The sequence below is a fragment of the Cervus canadensis genome, chromosome 5 (assembly GCF_019320065.1).
Source record: "Cervus canadensis isolate Bull #8, Minnesota chromosome 5, ASM1932006v1, whole genome shotgun sequence".
Taxonomy (NCBI): Eukaryota; Metazoa; Chordata; class Mammalia; order Artiodactyla; family Cervidae; genus Cervus; species Cervus canadensis.
Window position 1 is genome coordinate 96,576,247 of NC_057390.1, and position 23,865 is coordinate 96,600,111.

The following is a 23,865-nucleotide window of genomic DNA, read 5'->3' on the forward strand; positions in this document are numbered from 1 at the left end:
CATGAATTCCTCACTGGAGATTGTTTTCCCTGACCTGACCCTGGCCAGGACACTAGCTCAGTCATCTCCCTGTCCTAAAGAGTGTGAGGTTTTTCTGGTCTGCCTTGTAATTGAATGCATAGCCCTTTGAGGGTCTTTGTGTAAGCAGCACCTCAGCTGTAACTCTCTGCCTTGTGCAGAGAAGCCCCATCTCTTTTCGGGAGGGGGTGAGGGGGTGGTGTTTAGGAACACGGCTGTAGGTTACTACATCTGACAGATGTGTCCCTGGCTCGTGCCTCTGGCCCATGGCTCTGGCCCATGGCTGTGGTTTCCGCTCCCTGGGGGTTTCCTGGTTTTGGGGAGCAGAGCTCTGCAAGCGAAGTGTGTGTAATATGTTTTGTGCAGCGTTTTTGTGACAGATTTTTTTCAGGTAATGTGAGCTGCCATATTGCCAAAAACAGGTCTGTGTAGTGCTGAGCAGTCTGCCTACCTCATGATCAATAACTGGGTGTAATTTTAGGATTCCAGAGAGGGTCCTCGCCACCACATGACTCAGACCACCTTTGTGCCGGAGTCATATATTGGTAACCTTTGGACAGAGCATCCACAGCTGAAAGAAAGTATAAAACCACTGGCCTGATGCAGAATCATTTTCCTGATCAGATTATCTCTGCTTTAAAGCACAAAAACATTGGTGGCCAGTAATTAGCTTTGTGAAATATCTGAAAAATCAGACCCTCTTTTCTACACAGACTCTGGCCCAATGGGAGGCGTTTAATGTTGTCTACAACGTCCCATGTGGTAGAAGTGGACGGAGGGGCCCTAGTGAGGGGGTGCCATCTCCCAGGCTGGTTTGTATCTGGTTGGACCGAGATGTCAGCTTATCCCTGTCTCCTCGGGCCAGTTAAGAGTTGAGTGTCATCTGTGTGTTCCCTTCTCCCCTTCCCTGGAGAGAATGTGGATTATCACTATAAGCTCAGGGGCAGAAACAAGCAGAGCTGAAGCCCAGACCCCTTTCTGAATCTTCTTGCAGGGTTTGGAAGCAGGCAGACGCTGGCTCCTTGGTGCCTGTAGGCTCCCTGGAGCGTAGCTTATCTTCCCTGTGTCTGTGCAAGAGACCCTCGGGCACCTCCCGCTGCCAGTTGCCTGGCCTCTTAGCTTTCTGCTGCCAGCCGTGAGCTCTCTAGTTGGTTGTGTCCTGTTTCCATATGCCAGTTTTTTATATCCTTCAGCATAGGGGCTCTTTGTCGGGAACTAAGATTGGACCTCCAGGGTCTTTGAACAGGCCTTTCAGATGGCGTGCCTGTGTGCTTTCAGAGGTTCTGTGAACAGATGATGTGAAGCAGGTGGGGTGCTGCATCCGTGTGATGGTCGGGGCAGCTTGTCTCCTCTGGGCCTGTGGGCGACCCATGGCTTGCTGAACGAGGTGACCGATTGGCTGTTTGCCTTCTTCAGGATTGATGAAACCCTTAATGCCCCCGGATTCCCTCAGTGGGACCGGCTGTCGCTCTGAGGACCAGAGCTGTGTGCCCCCGCTGCCGGAAAGGAAGGTGACCGCCATTGACCCCGCCCCCGTGTGGAGCCCTGAGGGTTACATGGCATTGCAGAGCAAGGGCTACTCGCTGCCCCACCCAAAATCCAGCGACAGTTTGGCCATGGACATGCATGTCAGGTGAGGCGATGCTTGGTCCTGCTGCCCTGCAGCTGAAGGAGGAATCTTGGTCCTCAGTGAGATGGGCTCTGGGAGGAGGCCCTGTCCCAGGAGATATCACCCTTAGGGAAGGGGCACCTTGGGAGGGACCAGTGTGCTCTGGGGAAGGAGATTGAGATGAGGATGGCTGGGTGCTTTCATGTGAGAGGCTCTGATGGTGACTGAAGGCCCAGGAAGAATCCTGGGGTCAGAGGCAAATCCCACAGAACCTTGGGCCAGGGCCATGGGGTGGGGTTGAGCACGTGTGTTATGGCTCCTTCCTGTGAAAGTAAGGCGAGCTGGCTCTGCCAGCCCAGTACCCCAGACTCTTCTCGGACTTCCCGGCTCCAGCGTGTTTGAACCAGAGGATGCCCAGCTGTTCATGGAGTCCACCAGCCACTGATCATCACTCTGGACTCCAGGGGCCGCCACCAGCCCATGGCCCAGCATCTCTGAGGCCCGTTTAAAGATAGAGCGAATGTTCGTGCCTATGTTTTTTTCTTTTTCTTTTTAAAAAAAAATTTTTTTCTTTTCTTTTTTTTTTTTTAAACTGTGTTCAGCGTGGAAACCAGGAACCAGGCTCCAATCACATTGACTGATTTTTCTGGTTCCTTTTCAGGAGTGAAAGCTCTTACTCTGCCTCCCCCGGAAGGTCAGGGGGCATGAGTGCCCAGCGCGAGCTCCTTGAGGAGAGAGGGCAGGAGTACTTGAGCGCTTCTGACAAGAAGGCCCCAGCAGACTGTGACTCCCGTGTCTCCTCTCAGAGAGTAGGCCAGGAGCTTTTGTTTCCACCCCAAGAGAATGGTCAGGAAGCAGGCACTCCTGTGAGTCACACCCCAAACCTCAGGTGCTCCCCACTGGAGCCCGACTTTGCCCCCACAGAGAAAAAGCCCGAGTATGGCGACTGGGACGTGAACCACCAGTCAAAGGTCACCGACCCAGATGCTGCGGTTGAGAAGGAGGTACCGCGGGAGGAGCCACCCTTCAGTGTCTCCTCCTGGGAGAAGGAAGGGAGCCCGAGTAAGCCGGCAGCTCTGGAGCCCGAGTGGACGCCAGAAGCCCGGGGCACCAGCAGCCAGCACCCAGAGCAGACCGGCAGGACCCGTAGGTCCGGCCCCATCAAGAAACCTGTCCTGAAGGCCCTCAAGGTGGAGGACAAGGAGAAGGAGCTCGAGAAGGTAAAGCCGGAGCTGGCAGAGGGGAGCACCCGCCTGGCCCGGGGGACGGGGCCTGTCCACGAGGCAGCTGAGGACGAGGACCAAGAGAATGACCCTGCGCTGGCCAATGCGGCTCCGGCCACCTCGGAGGACCAGGGCTCAGCCCGTGCCAGCTTGGGCCGTGAGACCAGCCGTCCCGAGGAGGACAACAAGCCTGATGGGGCCCCAGAGGCCAGACCCTCCAGGGAGGCCAGCCACACACCCCCAACCAAGAGGAATAACTGGATCTTTATTGATGAGGAGCAAGCCTTTGGGAGCCGAGGGCCAGCCCGGGGCCGCGGCCGCGGGTTCCGAGAGTTCACCTTTCGTGGGCGACCCACTGGTAGTGGCCTGTGTGGCGGGGGTGTCCTTGGGGCACGGGGCCTCTACAGCGGCAGCCAGAGGAGTGGCCGGGGCCGGGGGCCACGGGAATTTGGGCCGCCAGATGACTTCCCTCGGGCCAAGCCCCGGCGGAGGATTGCCAGTGAGACCCACAGCGAGGGCTCTGAGTATGAGGAGCTTCCTAAGCGGCGGCGGCAGCGAGGTGCTGAGCCCGGGGATGAGGGTGCACTTCCGGAGCGGGAGGAGGCCACGGGAAGGAAGGGCGACTTCAGGGAGTCCTGGCGGTCTGGCAGGATGCACCCCGAGGACCACGGCGGGCCTGAGGCCAAGAACCGAGGCCCCCGGGCCTTCGGCCGTGCCCTCCCCCCGCGTCTGAGCAACTGTGCGTACGGCCGGAGAACCTTCGTGGCCAAGGAGGTGGCCCCTTGGCCCAGCCGGGGTCCTAGTGCCTCCTGGCAGGAGCCTGGCCCCCCTGATGCGTGTGGGGCCCGGCGGCCCTTAGACAGAGACTACATCCCAGACACCTACAGACGCCCCGACACCTTGGGCTCCCGGGGCTTCGAGGATGGCCGCGTGGAGGACAAGAGGGCCTTCTTCCAAGATGACCACGCAGCAGATACCGAAAATGCAGAGAACCGGCCCTTCAGGCGAAGGCGGCCTCCACGCCAGGACAAGCCCCCCCGCTTCCGGCGCCTCCGACAGGAAAGGGAGGCCCTGGGCCTGTGGGGGCCGGAGGACGAGCCATCCCTGGCAGCCGGCCAGTGGCCGGGCCGTCCCAGACCCTGCCCTGGGGACAGGAGCAGCGCCACAGGCCGCAGGTCCCCTGAGCTCGCCTATCAGAACTCCTCTGACCACGCCAATGAGGAGTGGGAGACGGCGTCCGAGAGCAGTGACTTCAACGAGAGGCGGGAGCGGCGGGCCGGCCCCGAGCTGGACCCCCAGGCCGATGGCGGCCCCCCCGGGGTGAGCGCAGGCGAGAAGAAGGAGCTGGCCAAGCGGAGCTTCTCGGGCCAGAGACCCCTGGTGGACAGGCAGAGCCGGAAGCTGGAGCCGGGAGGGTTTGGGGAGAAGTCTGTTAGGCCAGGTGGCGGTGACACTTCTCCCCGCTATGAGAGTCATCAGAACGGGACGCCTCTGAAAGCCAAAAGGTAAACCAGAAGCAGAGTCCCGGGTTCTTTTTTGTTGCTGTGGTTCTGTTAGCCGGTGTTTCCGGCAGCACCTCACGCATGCTGTCCCGCCGTGTGTCAGGGCCCCGACTCCTTCCCTCTCGTTGTGCCCCAGGGCAACCGCCCGCCAAGGCCATCACGTGTGAACACCTCCATCATTGCCTCTCACCCTGCTATCTGCTTCTCTTGTGGTGTGTTGTTGTTATTGTGGCTTCAGAACCGAGACTAGAGGCCCCATCTGGTAGTCCCCTATAGTGGCTGTCCCAGTACCACTCAAGAGTTCAGTCTCTGTATGTCTCCTCGGGGTCCAGCCAAGGGGCCACCACCGCAGGGTTGGGGTCGTTCTCTGTGCGTGGCACCTGCTGAGCGCTGGCCTGTTCCCCAGACTCCCTCGCCCTCGACTGTGCCAGGCAGTTTCTTCGCTGGGGCGTTGCTGGCCTCCTGGCCCTGCAGAGAGAGATGCTCCCTGAGTGCCTTTGCTTTTCCATGAAAGACAAGCAATCCCACTCTGAGGATTCCCCCCACACACTTGGTGATAGCCAGGCAGTAAGCAGGGGCTGTGAGTGACTCCTGAGGCCCAAAGGGCGCCTCTCTGGACTCAGAGGCATTGGGGTGGGTGCCCTGTGCTTGCTGCCTGCTCACTGCCCACAGCTGGCCTGGGATCAGGGTAGGGGCAGAGCCTGTGCAGCCCGCATCCCTGATGTGGCTCAGGCCCCCACCAGGTGCCGAGGAAGACAATTATGCTGCTTCCCGGCCTCAAGAGTTCAGAGCACAGAGGCCTGGCCTGTAGTTCAGTATCTCTGAACAAGGCACCACAGGAGAATGTGAGTTCTTGTCGGTGTGGATCTAGAGGAACTTTCTAGGGCCCAGATGGCAAGACCTGTCTTTACTTGAGTTTCTGCCCCAGGGGAGTGGCTGTGGAGCGAGGCCTGGGCTCCCTCTGCGGCCCGGTTCTAAGCCTTGCCCCTTACCTCTTTACCGTAGCCCTACTGGGTGTGGTAGGCAAAGGGAAAGGACAGGAGACGAGCTCGGGGGGGGGGCGGGGGGTGAGGACAGAGCAGCTTCTCAGGGGCTTTGCTGGAGCAGTGGTCTGGGGTGGCCTCCCCACGGGCTCCCGGCAGCATGTAACTAGCCACTCCTTCCGCTGGGTGGAGGGGACACCAGGAGGAAATGACGGAGACGAGGGCTGAGCTTGGTGTGTGCTGGGTGTGTATGCGGCTTCTCCTTCTTGGGCCGCTTCTGAGCTGACGAGATCCTCCTTCCTCTCTAGGTCCCCAGACGAGGCCTTGCCTGGAGGTCTTGGCTGTGGCAATGGGACTGGCCACTACACGCTGGAGCGGGCAGCCCATGCTGCCTCTGATGTCACTGAAGCCTCCTGTGAGAAGGCAGAGAAGGAGGCCAAGCTGGCCACCCAGAGGTCAGGCGAGCAGGGAGAGACCATGAAACCATTTGACCTGAACTACGGACGTGAGTGTCAGCTCACATCTTCAGGGGAAGAAGGATCCAGATAAAATGGGGGGCGAGGGGGGAATGGCCACTGCCATGGGTTGCTGAGTTTGCCCTTTCACTGAATATCTTAGGTTCTGGGCACGTACTGGGTTAAGAGCAAAACAGGAAGGATTCCTGCCCTCGTGTTGCTCACAGCCCTGCTGCACTCCCATAACAGCCCTGCAATGTCTCAGTTTTAAAGATGGGAAGCTGAGCCCCAGAGAAGTTGAGTGGTTTGTCCAGGGTCACACTGCTGGTTAGGAGTGGAGCTGGGACTTAGGTGTGTGTCTCTCTGAGGCCTGTTTTCTTAACTGTGACCTGTTTGGTTTGAGATAACAGTGCATTGCAGGGTTGTGAGAAGGGTGTAGAAATACTCTCTGAGTTTCCTAGACCCTGGTGATGGTGAATATGCTGAGGCCCAAGCCAGCTAAGTGCCTGGCCTTTTGACCTGACTCAGTGCTTAGATATCACGTGTCTGTAGGGTTAGGTTATCCTTAACTTTCAATAAATGGAGCCATTGCCCTTCCTTGTGAATCTTGGTTCAGACGCCATCATTGAAAATTGCGGATCCAGCCCTGGGGAGGAGACTGAGGTGGGCTCTCTGGTGGGCGAAGGCTTCATTGAGGTCCTGACCAAGAAGCAGCGTCGCCTGCTGGAGGAGGAGAGGAGAAAGAAGGAGCAAGCTGTGCAGGTACGGGCTGCGCTGTGAGGGGACGTGGGTCTGGGACACAGGGACACCTGTAGCCTGCGGTGTCAAAGTGTTCTGAATTCGGCCCGGGCTGGGAGAGGAAGAAAGGCATGCTTGTAAGCAGGCGCTGCCTCCCAGGGCCCACTGTCGCTATGCTCCATGGGGTAGATGGTGTGATTTCCCTGCTCTCAGAGGGTAACTGATCCTTGGTGACACCAGCTGAAACAGGCTGAGCAGGACCCAGACCTCTGTTAGCCCCTGAAGTCCAGCCTACTCCTACTGTGGTCTCAGATCTCAGCCCACTGGGCACTTGCAGGGTGGTTTGGTTGGCACTGCAGTTCCCGCATGGTTGAGGTCTTAACCGACGGTTGGTGAATTCTCTGGAGCAGTTTCCGTGTGTGGTTTTGGAGCCCACAGTCGTCTGCCTGGGGGGAACTCATTTTTCATGTCTGCTATCGAGGCTGGACCCTATCACCCTCTTCTCCATAGGTTCCTGTCAAAGGCCGGAGTCTTTCCTCTCGAATTCCTCCTCGGTTTGCGAAGAAGCAGAACAACCTGTGCCTGGAGCAGGGTGACGGGCCGGTGCCCGGCAGCAGCCTGGGCACCGAGATCTGGGAGAGCAGCAGCCAGGGTAAGAGCTTGTGTTCGGACCCCGAGGCTCGGGCTGCCTCCCAGGCTTGGGGCCGTGAGCATAGGCACAGCACTGCCTGTCTCCTGGCTTCCTCTGCCGAGTCTAGGGTTAATGCCGTCTGAGCACCACGTGCCGCTGCAGCCTCTGAGCAGATGTCAGAGTTTCCTTGCCTGAAGCGTGGTGGCGGGCAGAGCATTCTGCATCCAGTGACGGGAAAGAGGGGTCCCCACCCCGCCTGGCTGAGGTCGCTCAGGAGTTGGTTTGACTGTTGCCCATGTCAGTTATCCTTCCTTCTTACCCTGAGGGCGAGCAGCAGACGACTGTTTGGGAGAACAGGAGTCCACTGCTTTCCTGTCTGTGCTGTGCGCCCTTTCCTTGCCAAAAGGTTTCTGTCAGCTCCTTCCCAAATGCTGCTTAGACTTTAAAGCAGACTAGGGTGGCCCTTAATTTATAGAACATCTGTTTCCCCGAAGTTAAAAGAATTTCTTATCCAGTGGTATTTTCCTGGTAATTCATTTTAAAATATAAAACCATTTTAACTGAGCAGATTGTTCTTGAGTTCCTGCTTTGGGCAAGGGCCTGCAGGGCGGGCAGCAGGAATTTGGTGAAATCATCCATTGCTAGCTCTTTTATTCAGAGCAGCTGAGGCTTCCAGAGTGAAGTGACAACCCCAGAGCCATGTGACAGACACCCAAGAGCCTGGTTCTGAGCCTGATTCTCTTAGTTCTGCCACAGAGCCTGTCTTCATGTTTCTGATTAAAACCTTGATTCTAACACATTTCAGTGTAATATTGGGAAATTGTCAACTCTGATTGAAAGTACAATAGCCTTTTAGTAAATTTTGGTATCAGTCAGTTTGGTTTTGTGAGAGTGGTGGGTGTCGCAGTGTAAATGTCCAAAAATACGTACTTTCTAGCTTGGTCAAGCAGGGTGGACCAACTCAGGAGTCGCCCCTGGCTATCCAAGGTTTCCCTCCTGGATTGTGCAGTGTCTCGTGGTTGCTCAGACCAGGGGTGTGTGGATGGCTTCAGAAGGGCCCTGGATCTTGGAAAAGAGCTTGGGAGGTTTTGTGCACGCAGAAAGGGTCTGTGACTTTTATTGGATTTTCAAGAATGGTTGAGCTAACAATAGTTGAGTAATAATCAACTTGACTCATTCAAAGACCTGTAGAGAGGTGCCAATTTGCAGAAGTAAATAGTTAGCTTATGTGAAAAATGCTTTATCACAGCAGAGGTAGTGATACGGAGTTCTAATCCCTATGAGTGAGAAGCTGCTGGTGTGTTTACCTGGAGCTCATCGTCCATGAAATCTCGGGAAGCTCATTTATGGAGATGTTTCTGGGAACGTTGGGAAGTCGAGTGAAAGTGTCAGACTGAGGAGGGAGGTGGTTTGAACACTTGAGTTTATGTGAGCTGCCTGTGGTCGTATTTCTGGCTTGGTGGTTCCTCTTTGATGTCCTGACTCTGTCTTCCTCTTTGGCAGCCCTCCCCCTTCAGGCCTCAACCAGTGACTCCTGGACCAAAGCTGCCACTGCCTTCACCAGCACTGAGCCTGGCTCTGCTGAGGTGAGTGGCCCCCAGGCACCAAGCGTGTGCTCAAAGTCCAGAGCCGTCCCAGCGGCCTGCCCAGGCTCTCCCTGGCCAGGTGGTGAGCCTGGCTCATCGCTGGTCTCGTCTTGCTTTCAGGTGTGTGGGAGGGAAAAAGAGGGGATGGCCAGGGAGTACCCACTCTGGGTCCTTGGCATCTGGCCGTGCTCACAGTGCAGGGGCCCACATGTACCAGGGATCACGGGCTCGGGCCGGGAGACATGTCATGCCCCAGGTCTCGCTCTGCGAGACTCAGGTGCTGACTGGCCGTGTGTCCTGCACAGCAGGGCTTTAAGAGCAGCCAGGGAGACAGCGGTGTTGACCTGAGCGCCGAGTCCCGAGAGTCCTCAGCGACCTCCTCGCAGCGCAGCTCCCCATATGGCACCCTGAAGCCCGAAGAGGCAAGCGGGCCTGGTCTGGAGCCCAAGGCCGACGGCCACAAGGAGCAGACTCAAAAGCAGTCAGAGCCAAAGGTAACCTGGAGCCTGGCTCTCAGGGGCCAGGCTAGGCAGAAGGGCTGGTGTCTTTTGTCTTCTTTTCCGGCTCCCGGTTCCTTGGAAGCTAGAGGTCAGGGTCACTCCAGACTGTGTCTCAGCCTCTTTGCTTTTCTGTCAAGGATTCAGAACAAGGCTCAGGACAGAGCAAGGAGCACAGACCAGGACCCATCGGCAATGAGCGCTCTCTGAAAAACAGAAAGGGCTCCGAGGGGGCCGAACGGCTGCAGGGGGCTGTGGTTCCCCCTGTTAACGGGGTGGAGATTCACGTCGACTCTGTGCTGCCGGTGCCACCCATTGAATTTGGAGTCAATCCGAAGGTGAGGCTTGAAGTGTTTCTTGTACCCACCTCCTCAACCCCCGTTTTTGGTGCTTAGGAAGGAGGGGCCTTTCCTGGAGGAGCGGGGTGGTAGGTGCTGGCAGCACTCCAAGGGATGTTGTGGGATGGCGTCGTGGGTGAAGAGCTGCTGTGGGCTGGTTCCGTCTCCCTGCCAGTGCCAGGCAGGTTCTCAGACCAAGCAGGAAGCCAGGCAGAGAAGGGGGTGGCTGCCTTGCCTGGGGGCTGTCGGGGAACAGCTGGCTGTTTTGTTCACGTGGTGAATACTGCTTACTTATTTATGTGGCTGTGCTAGGTCTTAGTTGCGTCACATGGAGTCTTTGATCTTTGTTGCGGCATATGGCATCTAATTCCCTGACCAGGGATGAATTCGGGCCCCCTGCATTAGGATCCCAGAGTCTTAGCCTCTGGACCACCAGGGAAGTCCCGTATTGGGTTTTTTGAGTTGCTGAGGCTATGGGTCCCTTTCACATGTGTCTCTGCCAGAAGGTGAACCAGGGTGATTTCTGTGGCTTTGTTCCCCTTTTTCCCCCAGGACTCTGATTTCAGCTTGCAGCCCGGCTCTTCCTCTGGCCCTGTGGGGAACCCAGTTGTCAAACTTCAGGACGCGTTGGCCAGTAACGTAAGTCTGTGCTTCTGCCGCCCGGCTTTGTGGCCTCTGTCCCAGCAGGCCCGTGGGAAGAGAGCCTCACCAGTGTGCTCTGGGGTTGGGCCGGGCAGTTTGTGTCTGGGTGCCAGTTCTAGTTATACGCCAGTGGCAAGTTGTTCCATGCCCTGGTTTTGTGAACTTAAAACGGAGTGGTGTAGCTCCTAAGGTCTGGTGTATTTGGCACTTTGTGATTCAGAACTTTCCCAATTCCACGGTCACACACGTTTGAGAATGCTGTGCTAAATAAACAAGTGTCTTTACTCTGCAGTTTCTCAGAAATCCTGTAACCTGCAGGTGGGCGCCAGGCATGGCAGGAAGGGGGTCTAGTGCTGTATTTCTGACCAAATTTCCAGGGCCTCTTTTTCACGGTTTGGGGGAAGGGGCTAAGACAGGAACTGGGACCTCCACACCTTGCAGTGGGGCCTGCCTGCTGGCCGCCAGCCGTGCTTCTGTTGCCAAAACATGGCGGCCCTGCTGGAAGGCTGGGTCCGGGCAGGAGGGGTGTGGCTCCCCCGCCTGCAGGTGTCCCACCGTGTCCTTCCCTCCAGGCCGGGCTGGCCCCCAGCATCCCCATCCTACGGCGGGACCATCACATCCAGAGGGCCATCGGTCTCTCCCACATGTCCTTCCCCACCGCCGACCTCACTCTGAAGGTAACTCGGGGCCCGGTTTGTGAGGGGGCAAGAGCAAGCAGACCCCACCCCAGCACACACACCCCAACCCCACCCCAGGGCCTAGCTTTGTGCCACCTGCTGCCTTCCCGGCAGTAACTTCCATCTCCCCCCACCTCCTTGCTTCCGAAGATGGAGTCTGCACGCAAGGCTTGGGAAAACTCACCCAGCTTGCCGGAGCAGAGCTCGCCAGGAGGCGCCGGCTCAGGCCTGCAGCCCCCATCCTCCGGGGGGGCCTCCAGCGGGGTCAGCTATAGCTCCTTTGGCGGCGTCTCCATGCCCCCCGTGCCTGTGGCCTCAGTCGCACCTTCTGCATCCCTTCCAGGTACCTCTCCCCTGGTCCAGCTCAGAGATCCTTATCCATTCCCTCGAGGGAAATACAGGGTTCATAGCCCTGAGCACCCCCTGTCTCGACCTAAGGAGCATGTTCCTGGCTGGGGGCCACGGGTTCCTGTGTGCTCTGGTCTCTGGCACTTGCTGCTCTCCGCTTCCAGCCCTGGGAGGAGACAGGACTCTGTGACCTCAGCAGGGCTCTCTCATCTCCTGGAGAGAGGCCCCAGCAGAGACTCTGTCACATGAGCAGCTGTCTGAGCTTTGTGAAATAGCACAGGGTCGTGATGGCTGGGTATGGGGTCACCACACCGATGAGATGAGCTCACACCCGGGAAGGGGTTTGTATCAACTGAGCCTCAGTAAGCGGGAACCAGTTTTACCCCAATTGTCACTGTCCTTGTCACGGTATCAGTGCCCGAAGGAGCCTGTGGGGATTCAGGGGGCCCAGCTGCCAGCGTCTCAGTGATGCGATTCCAATAGATCCTTCTGACCCTCCACTGTGGACTCAATAGCAGGGAGATGAAGAGGACCGTGACTGAGAGACCATGGCAGCCTCCTTTATGACCGAGCCCTTCCTGGGCGTGTGGGGCGGTGGGTGAGAGGGGAGGCCGGCTGCAGCGGCCCCTCCCCCCAGGCTGCACAGGAGCCCAGGGCCAGCTCTGCCACGTTCCCTCCCCCACCGCTTCGCGGGACCTGGGACAGCGAGACTTGATCCTATTCCCCTGCCTTCAATTCTGTTTCCAGGCAGTCACCTGCCACCTCTCTACCTGGATGGCCATGTGTTTGCAAGTCAGCCCCGGCTGGTTCCTCAGACCATACCTCAGCAGCAGAGTTACCAACAGGTGATCCCATTGAGACAGGTGACCCAGAGATAGAGGGGAGGGTGCAGCACAGGGCGTGATTGGCTGCTTCATGTACCTGTTCACGGCTTGTCTCGTGTTTTGCACCCCTCACGTTACTGCCCCGTACCTGGCACGTTACGGCAGCCAGTCAGTGTTTCCTGAGTGAACGCGCGAGAGCCGAGGAGGAGGGATGGAGCTGAGTGCTCTGGACTGCTTAGCTTTCCTTTCTTGACGCTCTCCCTCCTGCACCCTAGCTGGGGAATTCACTGAAATGGGATTCTCTTTGGTGATCAGGTATCCTTCTGATGAAGAGAAGAAAGGCCTAGACTCCCAGGCATGGATGCGTTAGAAAGAGGTAGTTGTAGAAGTGAGCAGGTGTCTGTGTTCATGCACAGTGGGTACACTGCTGTGCTGCCAGGGGCTGCGTGTGGGAGTCTCCTCCTGAAGCTGGCGCTGGGCCTTCCACGGGGGGTCCTGTACCTGCAGAAACCAGGGTGAAGCGCCGCCCCAGGGGCAGAGGACACGGCCTGTCCTGGTCTTTTCAAAGCGTATTCTTAAACATTATGTCGTTTGGTTCTGCAAGGTCTCATAACTGGGTCGTAGCGCACGTCTTCCTATGTCCGTGGCGTTTCCCATCCACTGTTGGGTTTCTAAACCCACCTCTGTTGGATGTGGAGCTCAGGCTTGTTCGTCCTGCTGTGCCGGGTCAGTGTAGGGACAGTTGTGCTGGTCTGGGGCTGCTGCTAGTTCTCTGTTCTCTCCCGAGAAGGAAGGAAGCGCAGGCAGGCTGTGTTGAGTTTGCTTTGAGGGCGGTGTTGGCTGCCCTGGGGAGAAGGACCGGGTGGGGGTGAGGGGGTGCCGTTGGCTGGCTGGGAGAAGCAGCTTGCAGGACAGCGTGGTGATCGCCCGCCTCCCGTCTGCAGGCTGCCGCTGCCCAGCAAATCCCAATTTCCCTTCACACATCTCTGCAAGCTCAAGCCCAGCTGGGACTGCGGGGCGGGCTGCCCGTCTCCCAGTCTCAGGAGATCTTCAGCTCCTTACAGCCCTTCAGGTGAGGAGCCTGGGTGTGGGGGCCTTGGCGGCCAGTCCCGTGGCCACTGGCGGCTGTGCGTGTGTCTGCGGGGTCTGGGGTCGGGGTTGAGCTGGCCCGCGCGCTCGGCGTGTCTGTCCTGTGCTTTTGGCCCCACAGGTTTTCCTGTGTCTCATACAACCTGTATGTTTGCTTAATATTGTGATGTTCAAACTGGGGTCCCTAGACCAGCAGCAGCAGCAGCAGCAGCGTCTAGGAGCTTATAAATGCAGGTTCTCAGGTCTCATCCCAGGCCTCTGAGTCATAAACCCTGGGGCTGAGCCAAGGGCCCGTGTGGGAGCGAGTGCTCTGGGGTCTGAGGTGAGTGCAGCCGGTACAGCCACCTGCCTGACCCAACCGTCCATCTGGCTTTTGCAGGTCTCAGGTGTACATGCACCCCAGCCTGTCACCGCCCAGCACCATGATCCTCTCTGGAGGCACAGCCTTGAAGGCCCCCTACTCGGCGTTCCCAGGCATGCAGCCCCTGGAGATGGTGAAGCCCCAGTCCGGCTCGCCCTACCAGCCCATGAGTGGAAGCCAGGCCCTGGTCTATGAGGGCCCGCTCAGCCAGGCGGCCGGGCTCGGCGCCTCCCAGATGTTGGACTCCCAGCTCCCGCAGGTCAGGAATTCAGTCATGCCTGCCTCCAAGCCCCAGATCTCTTTTCTTCGTGACCCTTTTCCCTTGTATCTGCCTCTTGACTCGCCCTGGCTTCCATGTGGCTCGTGGCTGCTGTGATTAGTGTCTGGGCTCAGGCCCGGGCCAGCTCCTCCACCAGCCATGAACAGCCCCGAGACCTGGATTCTCCTGCAGCCTCTCCCCCTACCCAGGCTCAGGGGTGCTGAGTGTCCTCTCTCGTGCTCACTCATGCTTCTAGACCCTCTAACCCTGGTCCCACCACCAGCCCCCATGTGCTGCAAGCACCACGTGACAGGATCTCTGGTTCCACGTCCTCCTGCCCCCTGGGCACATTAAACTGTTCTGAGGGTCACTCCCTTTCTTTGGACCCTGGATCAGTCTTGAGCTCCACTTCCATGTGGTTCTCAGCAGGGTGGACACCTCTGTGGATGACCCTCCCGCAGCCTCCTCACCCCCAGTGCTCCACTCACAAGTCCAGGGTCTGGACTGGTCCCTGCCCACAGCTGCACCTCTCCTATCATCTTGGGCTTAAGGGTCCTACCCAGTCACTACCTTGAACTTTTCACCCCCTCCCTCTAGTGACCAACTACCTCCAAACACCTTTTAACGCTCCCTCCTACTTCCCTACTCCTTGTGAGGTGGGGTGCACTGTGGCTTGTAGGATCTTAGTTCTCTGACCAGGGATTGAACCTGTGTAGTCTGCAGTGGAAGCATGGGGTCCTAACCACTGGACCACCAGGGAACTACCCCCTCCTTGTCATTTGCACTCCGCTTCCCACCCCCACCTCTGTGCTCACCCATGTTAAACCCTGGCTTGCCTCTGCTCATCTGCCTGTGGATGGATTCAGGCTAAATACAGACCCTCCAGATGGCCCTCCACAGATACAGGGCCCTCCCCACCCGACGCACAGCCCCCTGGATGCACAGTTCCTGATGGCTGGATTCAGACTGAATACAGATCCCTCCAGATAGCCCCTTGCAGTCACACAGGGCCCTCCCTGCCCGTCGCACAGCCTCCTGCATGCACAGTTCCCGATGGTTTTGGTACCTCGCCTCTTTATTGCCTTCTCCCCCACCTTGATGGTGCCTCCTGTGTCCACAAAGAAATGTGAGTCATAACCAGGAAGAGACCATCTACAAGCTCCCAGCACCATGACTCTGAAGGACGGAAGGGGCCCTGGGGCGAGGGCAGCAGCTGTCCTTATTTACCCGGGTGCTGCGGCAGCACGCGTCAGCGCCTGCCACACTCAGCTATGAGGGTCTTCCACCCTGCGCCTGCATCCCCAGGCAACCCTGTCCTTCCTCTTTCTTCTAAAAAAGGAAACCCTTTAAGGGCATTAGCCCACTCCATATTACTGAACCTGACCTTCATCCTCCTCCTCCTGATCGGTCAGTAGCATCTGACGCAGGGGTCATGCTCGCTGGGCCACGGGGACTCTGCCCCTGGTTCTCCTCCCTCCCCGAGGCCGTCTTTCTCAGTCTCCTTTGCCGTTTCCTCCTCGCCTCCCTGGGCAGTAAGTCACTGTGCCTCCTGGGCTCTGTCTAGACCTGTGCTTCTGAGCCTTATCCCAGCACAGCTCTCCCTGGTTCTGTCTTCAGTCCAGACCTGTCTCTTGGAGTTGAACTCAGGCCCAGTGGGCTGCCCGCCGTCTCTGCTCACAACTCACAGTATCTCAAACTTAAGGGAAGCAAACTTCATGTCCAGCAGAGTCATCTTTGGGTTCCTGTTCCCCCCAAGGCCCTATTGATGCTTAAGCCCAAAAGTATTCAGAGTCTGGGCCTTTCTCGTCCTGTTTACCCCGCTCCCACCCTCACCCCCGTCAAGGCTCTGCACGGCTAACGTGGGACTGCCACTCGTCTCAGTGATGCAATTCCAATAGATCCTTCTGACCCTCCACTGTGGACTCAATAGCAGGGAGATGAAGAGGAATGTGACTGAGAGACGCCACGTGGTGGCCCCCGGCCCCCACTCCTGAGGGTCTCCTGACCCACCTCCTTGCTCTCTCTCACCTCGTTCCAGCATTTAGGAGCATTCCCTTGGGCCTGGTGGTTCCCGCCTCGTCCTGTCATAACAGGCTTCAGGAGGATCCAAAGACACTAGGGACCCTAAGCCCCAGACCCTAGTTTTCTGTCACCTTTGGAGGCAAAGCATAAAGGACTCCTGCCTTTTTGTGCCACAAAAAGGGGCACAAAGATACCTTTGCTCTCCAGCTCCCCTCTTTGGGGGACTCACTGGGTCACTACTTAGGAGGAGGTCTCTGGGCCTTGCTGACCTTTCTGTCTTTCCTCTCAACCGCCGCAGCCAGCCTGTGGTTCTTTCTCCCGCTCTCCTGAGAGTGTAAAATTAGGGTGATTTCTGCTGCGGTCTGTCGAGAATCTGTCCTTCTGGGGAAGAGCCTTGCTTCCTCCTCTGGAATGAGAGCCTGAGCGCGACACAGGCTTGCTCTCAGACATGCATGCTGTCCTCCTGACTGTGCCCTTTGCCCAGCAGCTGACGATGCCCCTGCCTGGCTCCCAGCTGCCTCTGCCCCGGTACGGCTCCGGGCAGCAGCCCCTGCTCCTGCCACAGTCCATCCAGCTGCCCCAGGCGCAGAGCCTCTCGGTCGGGGCCCCCCGCAGGATCCTCGCCCCTGGGTCCCAGCCTTCGGTCCTCAACACCAGCAGAGAGGTGAGGCTCACTCCCATCTTGCTGTGATCCTGGGATGCGGGGTGGGGGAGTCTTGGCTTTGGGGAACCCTCCTGGTAAGTCAGGAGCCATAGCTGTCATGCAACGTGGAGGCTCTCGGCCTGACCAGACAGCTGGCTTCCTGCTCTTTGCCAAGTCCTCTCGGTCCCACGGCAGGAGCTCCTTGCTCACGTGTCACCAACAGCATGGACAGGCCTGGGTGCGTGGATCAGGAGGGCCTTAGGGGGCTGCTGCTGAGGTCCAGGGCCAAAGTCCTCGCCAGCTCCAGGGTTCCACAGAAGGTGGCCTCAGGCTGGTGCGCAGTCCATCCTCCCCATCTCGTGGCACCACCACCCCCACCCCGCAGCCCCAGCTCTGCCGAGGGTGGTGGTGTGGGGGCAGCTGTCCCCAGGGCCCTCCTGTGACTCTGTCGCTTCCCTTCCCGGTGTCTGTAGTCCTCTCAGATGGAGATGAAGGGCTTCCACTTTGCCGACAGTAAACAGAATGTTCCTTCAGGAGGCTCTGTGCCGTCGCCGCAGACCTACAGGTAAAGCGCCACCCTGGAGCTGGGTGCCCACGGCCGAGCCCTCAAGGTGCAGTCACGGGCCCCGGGAGAGCAGGGCGAAGGCAGGGCGCTGAGGCGGGGTCGCCTTTGTCAGCCTCCTGTCACCAGGGGGCTGCAGTGCGGGGATGCAGGAGACTTGGGGATGGTTCTGCTTTAATCATTATCATAAGCTGTTCTGATGCCGGAGAACTTTGTGGAGAGATAGGGAAAGGAAAAGCTGATGTTACAGTAACATCAGGGTCGACTCTGGCTACTGGCAACCTTCTCACCAGATTCTTCATAAAAGACTCACTGGCATGGGGGGTGCACACTCTGGAGCAGGGATTCCTCTCCTGGGGCCACATGTCCCCCATGGGCTTCTGACCCACCAGGGCTTGCTGCTCTGGGCTCGTGGGCATGAGTGGACCTCCTTTGGATCCACCTCCACCTCTAGTAAGTGTCCCAGGTCGCTTGCTGGATTCAGAGGGGGCTTGGTGTATGTAAGTCATGGGCTGAGTTATGGCTGACCCTTGAACAATACAGGGGGCAGGGGTGCTCACCTCCCACGTGGTTGAGAAGTCAAGTATAACTTCACAGCCCTTCATATCCATGGTTCCATATTTGAGGATTTAGCCAACTGTGGGTTGTGTAGTACATGTATATTAAAAAAAAATCTGCGTGTAAGTGGACCCCATACAGTTGTTCAAGGGTCAGCGGTTCTTAGTATGTTAGAAAGTTAGGGAGCGTCCAGTTCTGACAGCGTCTGCACTGACCGGGAAGGCCCCACACTCTGGGGTCCGGCCCGAGGGTTGGCACAGCCGACTCTTGTTAACCGTGGAAGGTTCCTGGCATTCCCTCCTATTTACCCATGAGGAACACAGGTGTGCGTGACCTGCAGTGCCTGTGCGAGGTGACCGCGTAGCTGTGGCTGAGCTCACCTCCAGCACAGCCAGCCGTGTGCCCCCTGACCCGGAGTGTGGAGGCCGAGTCGCCCTCCTTCACGTCAGTCCTTCTCCAGCTGCAGTTCCCGAGAAAGGGGTTTTTGTCAAATCGCCCCGTTCCATTATCTTTCCTGTTCTTGTTTTCACTCTCTTGGCTTGATTTTTTTCTGTTTGTTGTTTTCGAGTATATTTTTCATATAGGCCAAAACTACAGACCTGTAAAAAGTATATATGGGCAGCAGCAGCAGCAAACAATGAGTTTGATTGGGAAGAAAAAAGGAAGCTTCAGGCACAGATTCCCCTGCTGCCACAGGCAGGTTTTACCCCCGTCTGATTGGAGAGCCTTCCTTGGAGGCCAACGCGGAAAAGGCACGCTCACGTAACAAGAGTCGCCTGTGTCCATTCACTGTCGGCATGGCAGCAGCAGCTTTGTTTTTGGGAGAATGCTTAGAAAAGACGAGCGTAGCTGGTAGCCTTTGTTGGTGTCTTAGTGAGGTTGGGAGAATAGGAGTGGTTTACAGTGCAGTGTTGCCCAAATTTTCTGGAGACAGGGCTTTGGATGCATGCCCTGTCAAAGAAGGGTTCCTTGACCAGATACTTGGGCGGGGGGCGGGGGTGACGTGTGAGCCCAGGAGGGCTTGCTAGGGGGTCAGGGTGCACCTCAGCAGATGGCCTGCATTCCCCTGGCCCTCAGGGGGTCTTCTTGAGCTCCTCTCATGACCTTTGACCACAGAATCCTTTTCCACATGTTATTTAGTCACTAAGTGGTGTCCGACTCTGTGGCCCCATGGCCTATAGCCCACCAGGTTCCTCTGTCCATGGGATTTTCTAGACAAGGATACTGGAGTGGGTTGCTATTTCCTTCTCCAAGGAATCATCCCTACGTAGGGATTGAGGCCGCATCCCCTGCATTGGCAGTTGGATTCTTTACCACTGAGCCACCAGGGAGGCCTTTTTTTCCACACGGCACCTGATTAATTAACATCCTTGGAGCTAGTTGTCTGTCAGTGGAATACATGTAGAAAGGTGATTTACATTTTTATTACTTTTGGTATTATTCTTTGCTACCCACCACCCTCTACTTCCCAAATGAAGACTGGAAGGATACTTGGCATAACTCATGTATCAGGCTTTTAGGGGATGGGGGTGGGGCACGCTGTGTAGCTTGCAGGATCTTAGTTTCCCAGCCAGGGGTTGAACCTAGGCCCCAACAGTGTGAGCACCGAGTCCTAACCTCTGGATCACCAGGGAGTTCTCTTCTTTTTAAAGTCTGAACTCCTATTGGAGTTTAAGCTCATTTTTATTTTTTATTTATTTCATCAATTATATATACACATATGTATCTGCCGTGGCACTCAGCTTGTGGGATCTTAATTCCATGACCAAGGATTGCACCCAGATCCACGGCAGTGGAAAGCAGAGTCCTAACCACTGGACCACCAGGGAATCCCTTCATGTGTCAGGTCTTGTAGCCCTTTTGTCTGGAGCATCAAGTTGGTCCAGACCCTCCAAACCTGAGAGACGGTTGGTGACCGTCTGTCCTTTGGTCGGTGTCTGCCCATGGTGGGGACCTGGCCACCGCCCCTCAGGTGCGTCCCTGTGAACTGGGTTGGAGGTGCCAGGGCCCCATGGCGATACCCTCGCCCCCTGTGCCCTGGCTGTCTGGGTCTGTGTCCTCCGATGGAGGCTTGACTCCGTTTCCATGGTGACGCGTGTGTTCTCACCCCCTCCTTTGGTTTTTTCAGGCCTAGCTCTGCTAGCCCCAGTGGGAAGCCCTCTGGATCAGCAGTTAACATGGGCTCTGTGCAGGGACACTACGTTCAACAGGTAGAAGATGGCTTTCCAGACCCTCCAGCCCCGGATGCTTAGGCCCGTCTCCAAGTGCCAAAAGAGGAGGGACTGTCCAGCCCGTTTGCGTGCTCCTCTTAGAAAGAGACATGCCCTGGCGCTTAGAGAGTGGCGCCGGGAGCCCGCGTCCCTCCCGGAGAAGGTGCTTCTCCTTTTGCCGGGCGTCTGGATCCTTCCTTGTCCTGCTGAGAAGGGAGGATGCGGATTCCTCGGAGGAGGTGACGCCGGAAGGGGGACTCTCCCTCCGTAACAATTGGGCTGTGAAGGCGCTGGGACCCGGTTAGGCCCAGGGGTCAGCTCTAGAAGCCGGGGGTATGCAGGCACGTGTGTGCCTGGCGCATGTGCCTGTGCGTGCTGGCCTAGTAAGTGCTGTGTCTCGTCCCTGTTTTGGCCGGGTGGGGTCCAGACGGATTGACATTCTCCCATTTATAACGAGAGGGCTCGCTCAGCATCTTTGCCTTCGGCACGATCTCTTCAATCCTCTAAAATGTGACCGAGCTCCAGAGCTCAGACAAGTCAGGTGTGGGATGTTAGCGAGACAGCCTTCCTGGCTGGTGGAGGTAGAGGCTCTGTTGTTCAGTTCACTTCTCCTAACTCAGTTCCCCAAGGGTCACTCTCTGAGTTGCTAGACCTGAGCTTCTAAAGCTTCCTTGAGAACTCACACCACCGTGTGAGGGGCAGAACCAGGCTGCTCACTCGGTGACACCCCTCAGTGTGCAGAGCTGCAGCATAAGGGGGCCCTGGCTGTGACTCTGGAGGTCACACTAGGGGCTTGGAGAACGGCTCCCACAAAATGGGAGTCGGGTGGGTTGAGGATCTGGGAGGCCGAGTTGGACGAGAGGCCCCATGCCCCTGCAGCACGGACGGGGGTGCGTTGATTTGAGAACGTCCCTGGGGCGGCCTTGGGTGGGCCGCTCCTGCAGAGGCCCCCGGGCGGCACAGATGCTTCCCCGGGACCCGGGCCTCCTGCCTCTCCGAATCACTGCACTCAGCGCCCTGGGAGGGAGCAGAGCCTTCTCAAGCCAGGGTCCTGCCCAGGAGAGGCGTTTCTGAGTCTGGTCCTTGACTGAAAGATGGGCTTCTTAGGGTAGCTTTCCTCTGACGCAGGAGCAGGAAGCAGGTGGTGGGACCATGGGTCCTGGCAGGTATGTTTGCGCAAGGCTGACTTCCTCTGTCTCCATCCATCTGTCCAAAGGCAAAGCAGCGAGTGGATGAAAAGCCCGGCCTGGGAGCCGTGAAGCTGCAGGAGCCACCCTCAGCCGCTTCCCCGCTGAAGCGAACCGGAGCAATCAAGCCCCGGGCGGTCAAGGTGGAGGAGAGCAAGGCCTGAGGGGCTGGGCCCGTCCTGCCCCGGAGGACTCTGCCCTTGGCCTTGCTGCTGCCCGTCGCTGGGGAGTCTCGCCGAGGGATCCCCCATCCACTCACCTGGCCCGGACTTCGAGGTCTCCCTTCTCTCCTCCATTCCCGAAAGCTCCGTTGTCCAACTGGCTTGCACCCGTGGATCTCTGGCATTGACCTGCTTGCTTTAATACGAAACGAACAAGCAAACGACTCCATTCCCATCTCCTTTCCACCATGACTGCGGACTGACCGAGCGTGGAGTGACTGAGCGTCATGCCGTGCAGACTAACCCCGCCCTCCCCCGCTTCCACCCCTCCCTGCCTCCCGTCCCCGGGGCACCGTGGTCTGGCAGCAGGGCCGTTTTAGTTTGAGGCTTTTTGTTTTAAAAAGCAGCTACAGGTTTTTACAAAAGAGAAAGGAAAAGAAAACAAAAACACAAGCTTTGTATAGCTGGACTTTTATCTGTCCTTTGCCACCCTCTCCCTGACCTCCTCCTGTTGCAGTGGTTTCCTGTCACCTCCCCTGTTCAGTGTGGTAGGTCACTGCGGTACTGGTAGGGGTGATGCTTGGGAGCACGCCTCTCCTGCTCTCTCTCTGCTGGTTACTTGCAGAAAGAAGTGGTTTCAGACACTGCTCCTGAGCTCGGGAAGCGGTGACTTGCGGGGGCGGGGAGTGGGCAGGTGGACTGGCATTTCAATGGCTTCCAGCCTCTGGGCTGATGACCACAGGGAGCTTATGGTCAGTCCATTGACGATGATGATGTTTTTAGCCTAAGAATGACACAGAACTTCTGTCTCAGACTCTCCCTAAAGCTGGTGGGGACACTGCTGGGAACGTGAGGTGAATCATGGAAATAAAAGGCAGTGGTGTGTTCCCGTCTTGACCGGGGCGGTGCGAGCTGACAGCACCACCACCCCCCACCACCCCCCCCATCAGTGCCGGCTGCACCCACAGGGCCTGATGTTTTCTCATGCTCCCTCTTCTCCGAGCTGCCTTGTCTCTCTGGGTCCTCCTGTCCATCCACCTCTCCCGCAGCTCGGCACTGGAAACCCTGCTGTCCTCTGTGGCGACAGGCGGCTGGACCATTGTCACTAGAGATGACGGGTGTGGTCGGGTCTGTTGCTGCGGCCCGAGCTCTGGGAGGAGGCAGGAGGGCTTGCTTCTCTCCCTTTCTCCCCTCCCAGCCACAGGCCCAGGCTGTGGGGCCAGAGAGGCCTGAGCAGGGCAGTGGGGTCTCCGGTCTTTCCAGAGACCAGAGCAGGGCCCAAGGGGAGGTGGGCGACTGCAGGGCTGGCAATGCTGCCAAAACAGCCTGCCTAGCCTTTTAACGTGTGCAGAGCTATTGCTGTCCAAATGTGGGGGCATTTATGCTAAGTCTCTGCTTTTAAAATAAGTACTAGAAGGAAATCATCCTAAACTCCAAGGAAAGGCGAGGGGAAATGTGAAGTTTTGCCTATGCTCTTGAGAGAACTAAGCTGCCATCAGCCTGCTGTTGCTGGCAGGTCTAGGGGAGACTTGGCTGGAAGGATGGGAGGCAGGGAGACGGCACGGCCCACAGAGTCCACCTGCAGTGTCGCCCCAGGTGGTGACGGCTACTCGGGCTGGGACTGTAGGCTCTGGCTAGTGTGGAACACGGAAAGAAGGGCCTTAGGAACCGCTGGGGTCACTCGTTGCTCTTCGCTGCTTTAAGGAAGCATGGGAACAACAGCCTCTGGCAAAAGGTGCAGGGTTTCAACATTTAATCAGTGGTGTCCAGCACTCCCCTCCTTGCCTCCACCCTCAGACCTTCTCACTGGCGTGTGTTTTTGCCTTTTCTTCTCTTTCATCCCCTGGATCTTTACTCTGAAGCCCTTTCTTGCAGGGCTGCCACTGGACAGAGCTCTCTGTGTGCTCACCTGCCCTTGTCCCCCTCCCGCTGTGAGCGCCTGGCTACTGTCCCCACTGACGGGGCTCCCTTCCCCTCCGGTAGCCCCTTCAGGGCCTCACGCTCTCAGATAGAAACGTGGCCAGACCCCTCACACCTGATTCCAGTGCATATTATCAAAAGGAACAAAGGCTTTCTCGTTTTGAAATTCAGCAGGACAGGCCTGGATGCTGTTACAAACTCTTTTAAGATGTGTCCCTTCAGGTGAACCTGCCCTCAGAGTGACAGTACTTCCTGTTTGAGAAAAAAAAAAGTGAAAGGGTCACCTGTTCTCCCTTTTCTCTACCTACCCCTGTATTCCCCCCACCCCCAATAAAAACAGAAAACACTAGGATTTATTTATATGTATTGATGTCATAGGTCTAGGTGGAAAAAGAAGTAAATGTTTCACTGCTCTATTTATATATAATGTCTGAATTATTCTGTGCAGGAAAGGCCAGGAAAATTGCATGTGAAGTTCAGTGCGTTTACCACCTTCGTGTGCCCAAACTGCAGTCTCTTTCCGGATAAGACAGATTTTACAATGAACTCTGGAGGCAGAGGGTGGGCCCTGGGCCCACCCAGCACCCCATCCTTTCCTTGGTCTGATGAAATGCAGTAATTACTGCAGAGATGTCTTGGGGGGCAGTCTCTCTCCTGTCATGTGGTTTTGGAGCCAGTCTCCAGGTAATAGGACTTGGGGTCATATTTTGCCTTCATGTTCCCATCCTCAGAGTGCAAATCCACACAGAGGCCTCTGCCAGAAAGCCTTGGGTCAACCAGCGGGAGGGAACACGTAAAGACTAGCACTGAACAATTTTCTGC

The 23,865-nt window shown here is 57.2% G+C and overlaps 1 protein-coding gene and 2 non-coding genes across 15 annotated transcripts in view; all 3 read left to right on the plus strand.

The window, feature by feature from the left end:
• PRRC2B (proline rich coiled-coil 2B) overlaps nt 1–23,650 on the plus strand; it is an 83,338-nt gene extending 59,688 nt beyond the window's left edge. For 7 of the 13 annotated variants that reach the window (XM_043469872.1, XM_043469877.1, XM_043469876.1 and 4 more), the window contains 18 exons: nt 1,435–1,651; nt 2,289–4,355; nt 5,644–5,840; nt 6,407–6,552; nt 7,039–7,180; nt 8,663–8,745; nt 9,051–9,239; nt 9,383–9,580; nt 10,133–10,219; nt 10,795–10,899; nt 11,050–11,242; nt 11,995–12,092; nt 13,016–13,143; nt 13,540–13,780; nt 16,290–16,466; nt 16,919–17,010; nt 19,694–19,775; nt 20,992–23,650. In XM_043469872.1, coding sequence (XP_043325807.1) covers nt 1,435–1,651; nt 2,289–4,355; nt 5,644–5,840; nt 6,407–6,552; nt 7,039–7,180; nt 8,663–8,745; nt 9,051–9,239; nt 9,383–9,580; nt 10,133–10,219; nt 10,795–10,899; nt 11,050–11,242; nt 11,995–12,092; nt 13,016–13,143; nt 13,540–13,780; nt 16,290–16,466; nt 16,919–17,010; nt 19,694–19,775; nt 20,992–21,126 — 4,577 coding nt within the window. In that variant the 3' untranslated portion in view covers nt 21,127–23,650. Of the gene's footprint in view, nt 1–1,434; nt 1,652–2,288; nt 4,356–5,643; nt 5,841–6,406; nt 6,553–7,038; nt 7,181–8,662; nt 8,746–9,050; nt 9,240–9,382; nt 9,581–10,132; nt 10,220–10,794; nt 10,900–11,049; nt 11,243–11,994; nt 12,093–12,386; nt 12,448–13,015; nt 13,146–13,539; nt 13,781–16,289; nt 16,467–16,918; nt 17,011–19,693; nt 19,776–20,991 lie in introns of those variants that run through there. The other 6 variants (XM_043469874.1, XM_043469880.1, XM_043469881.1 and 3 more) reach the window with 5 other exon arrangements.
• Nucleotides 11,708–11,793, plus strand: LOC122442771. The gene has a single exon (XR_006269760.1). It is a non-coding gene; the product is annotated as a small nucleolar RNA SNORD62 (small nucleolar RNA).
• LOC122442770 lies at nt 15,656–15,741 on the plus strand. The gene has a single exon (XR_006269759.1). It is a non-coding gene; the product is annotated as a small nucleolar RNA SNORD62 (small nucleolar RNA).
• Nucleotides 23,651–23,865: the final 215 nt, after the last annotated feature.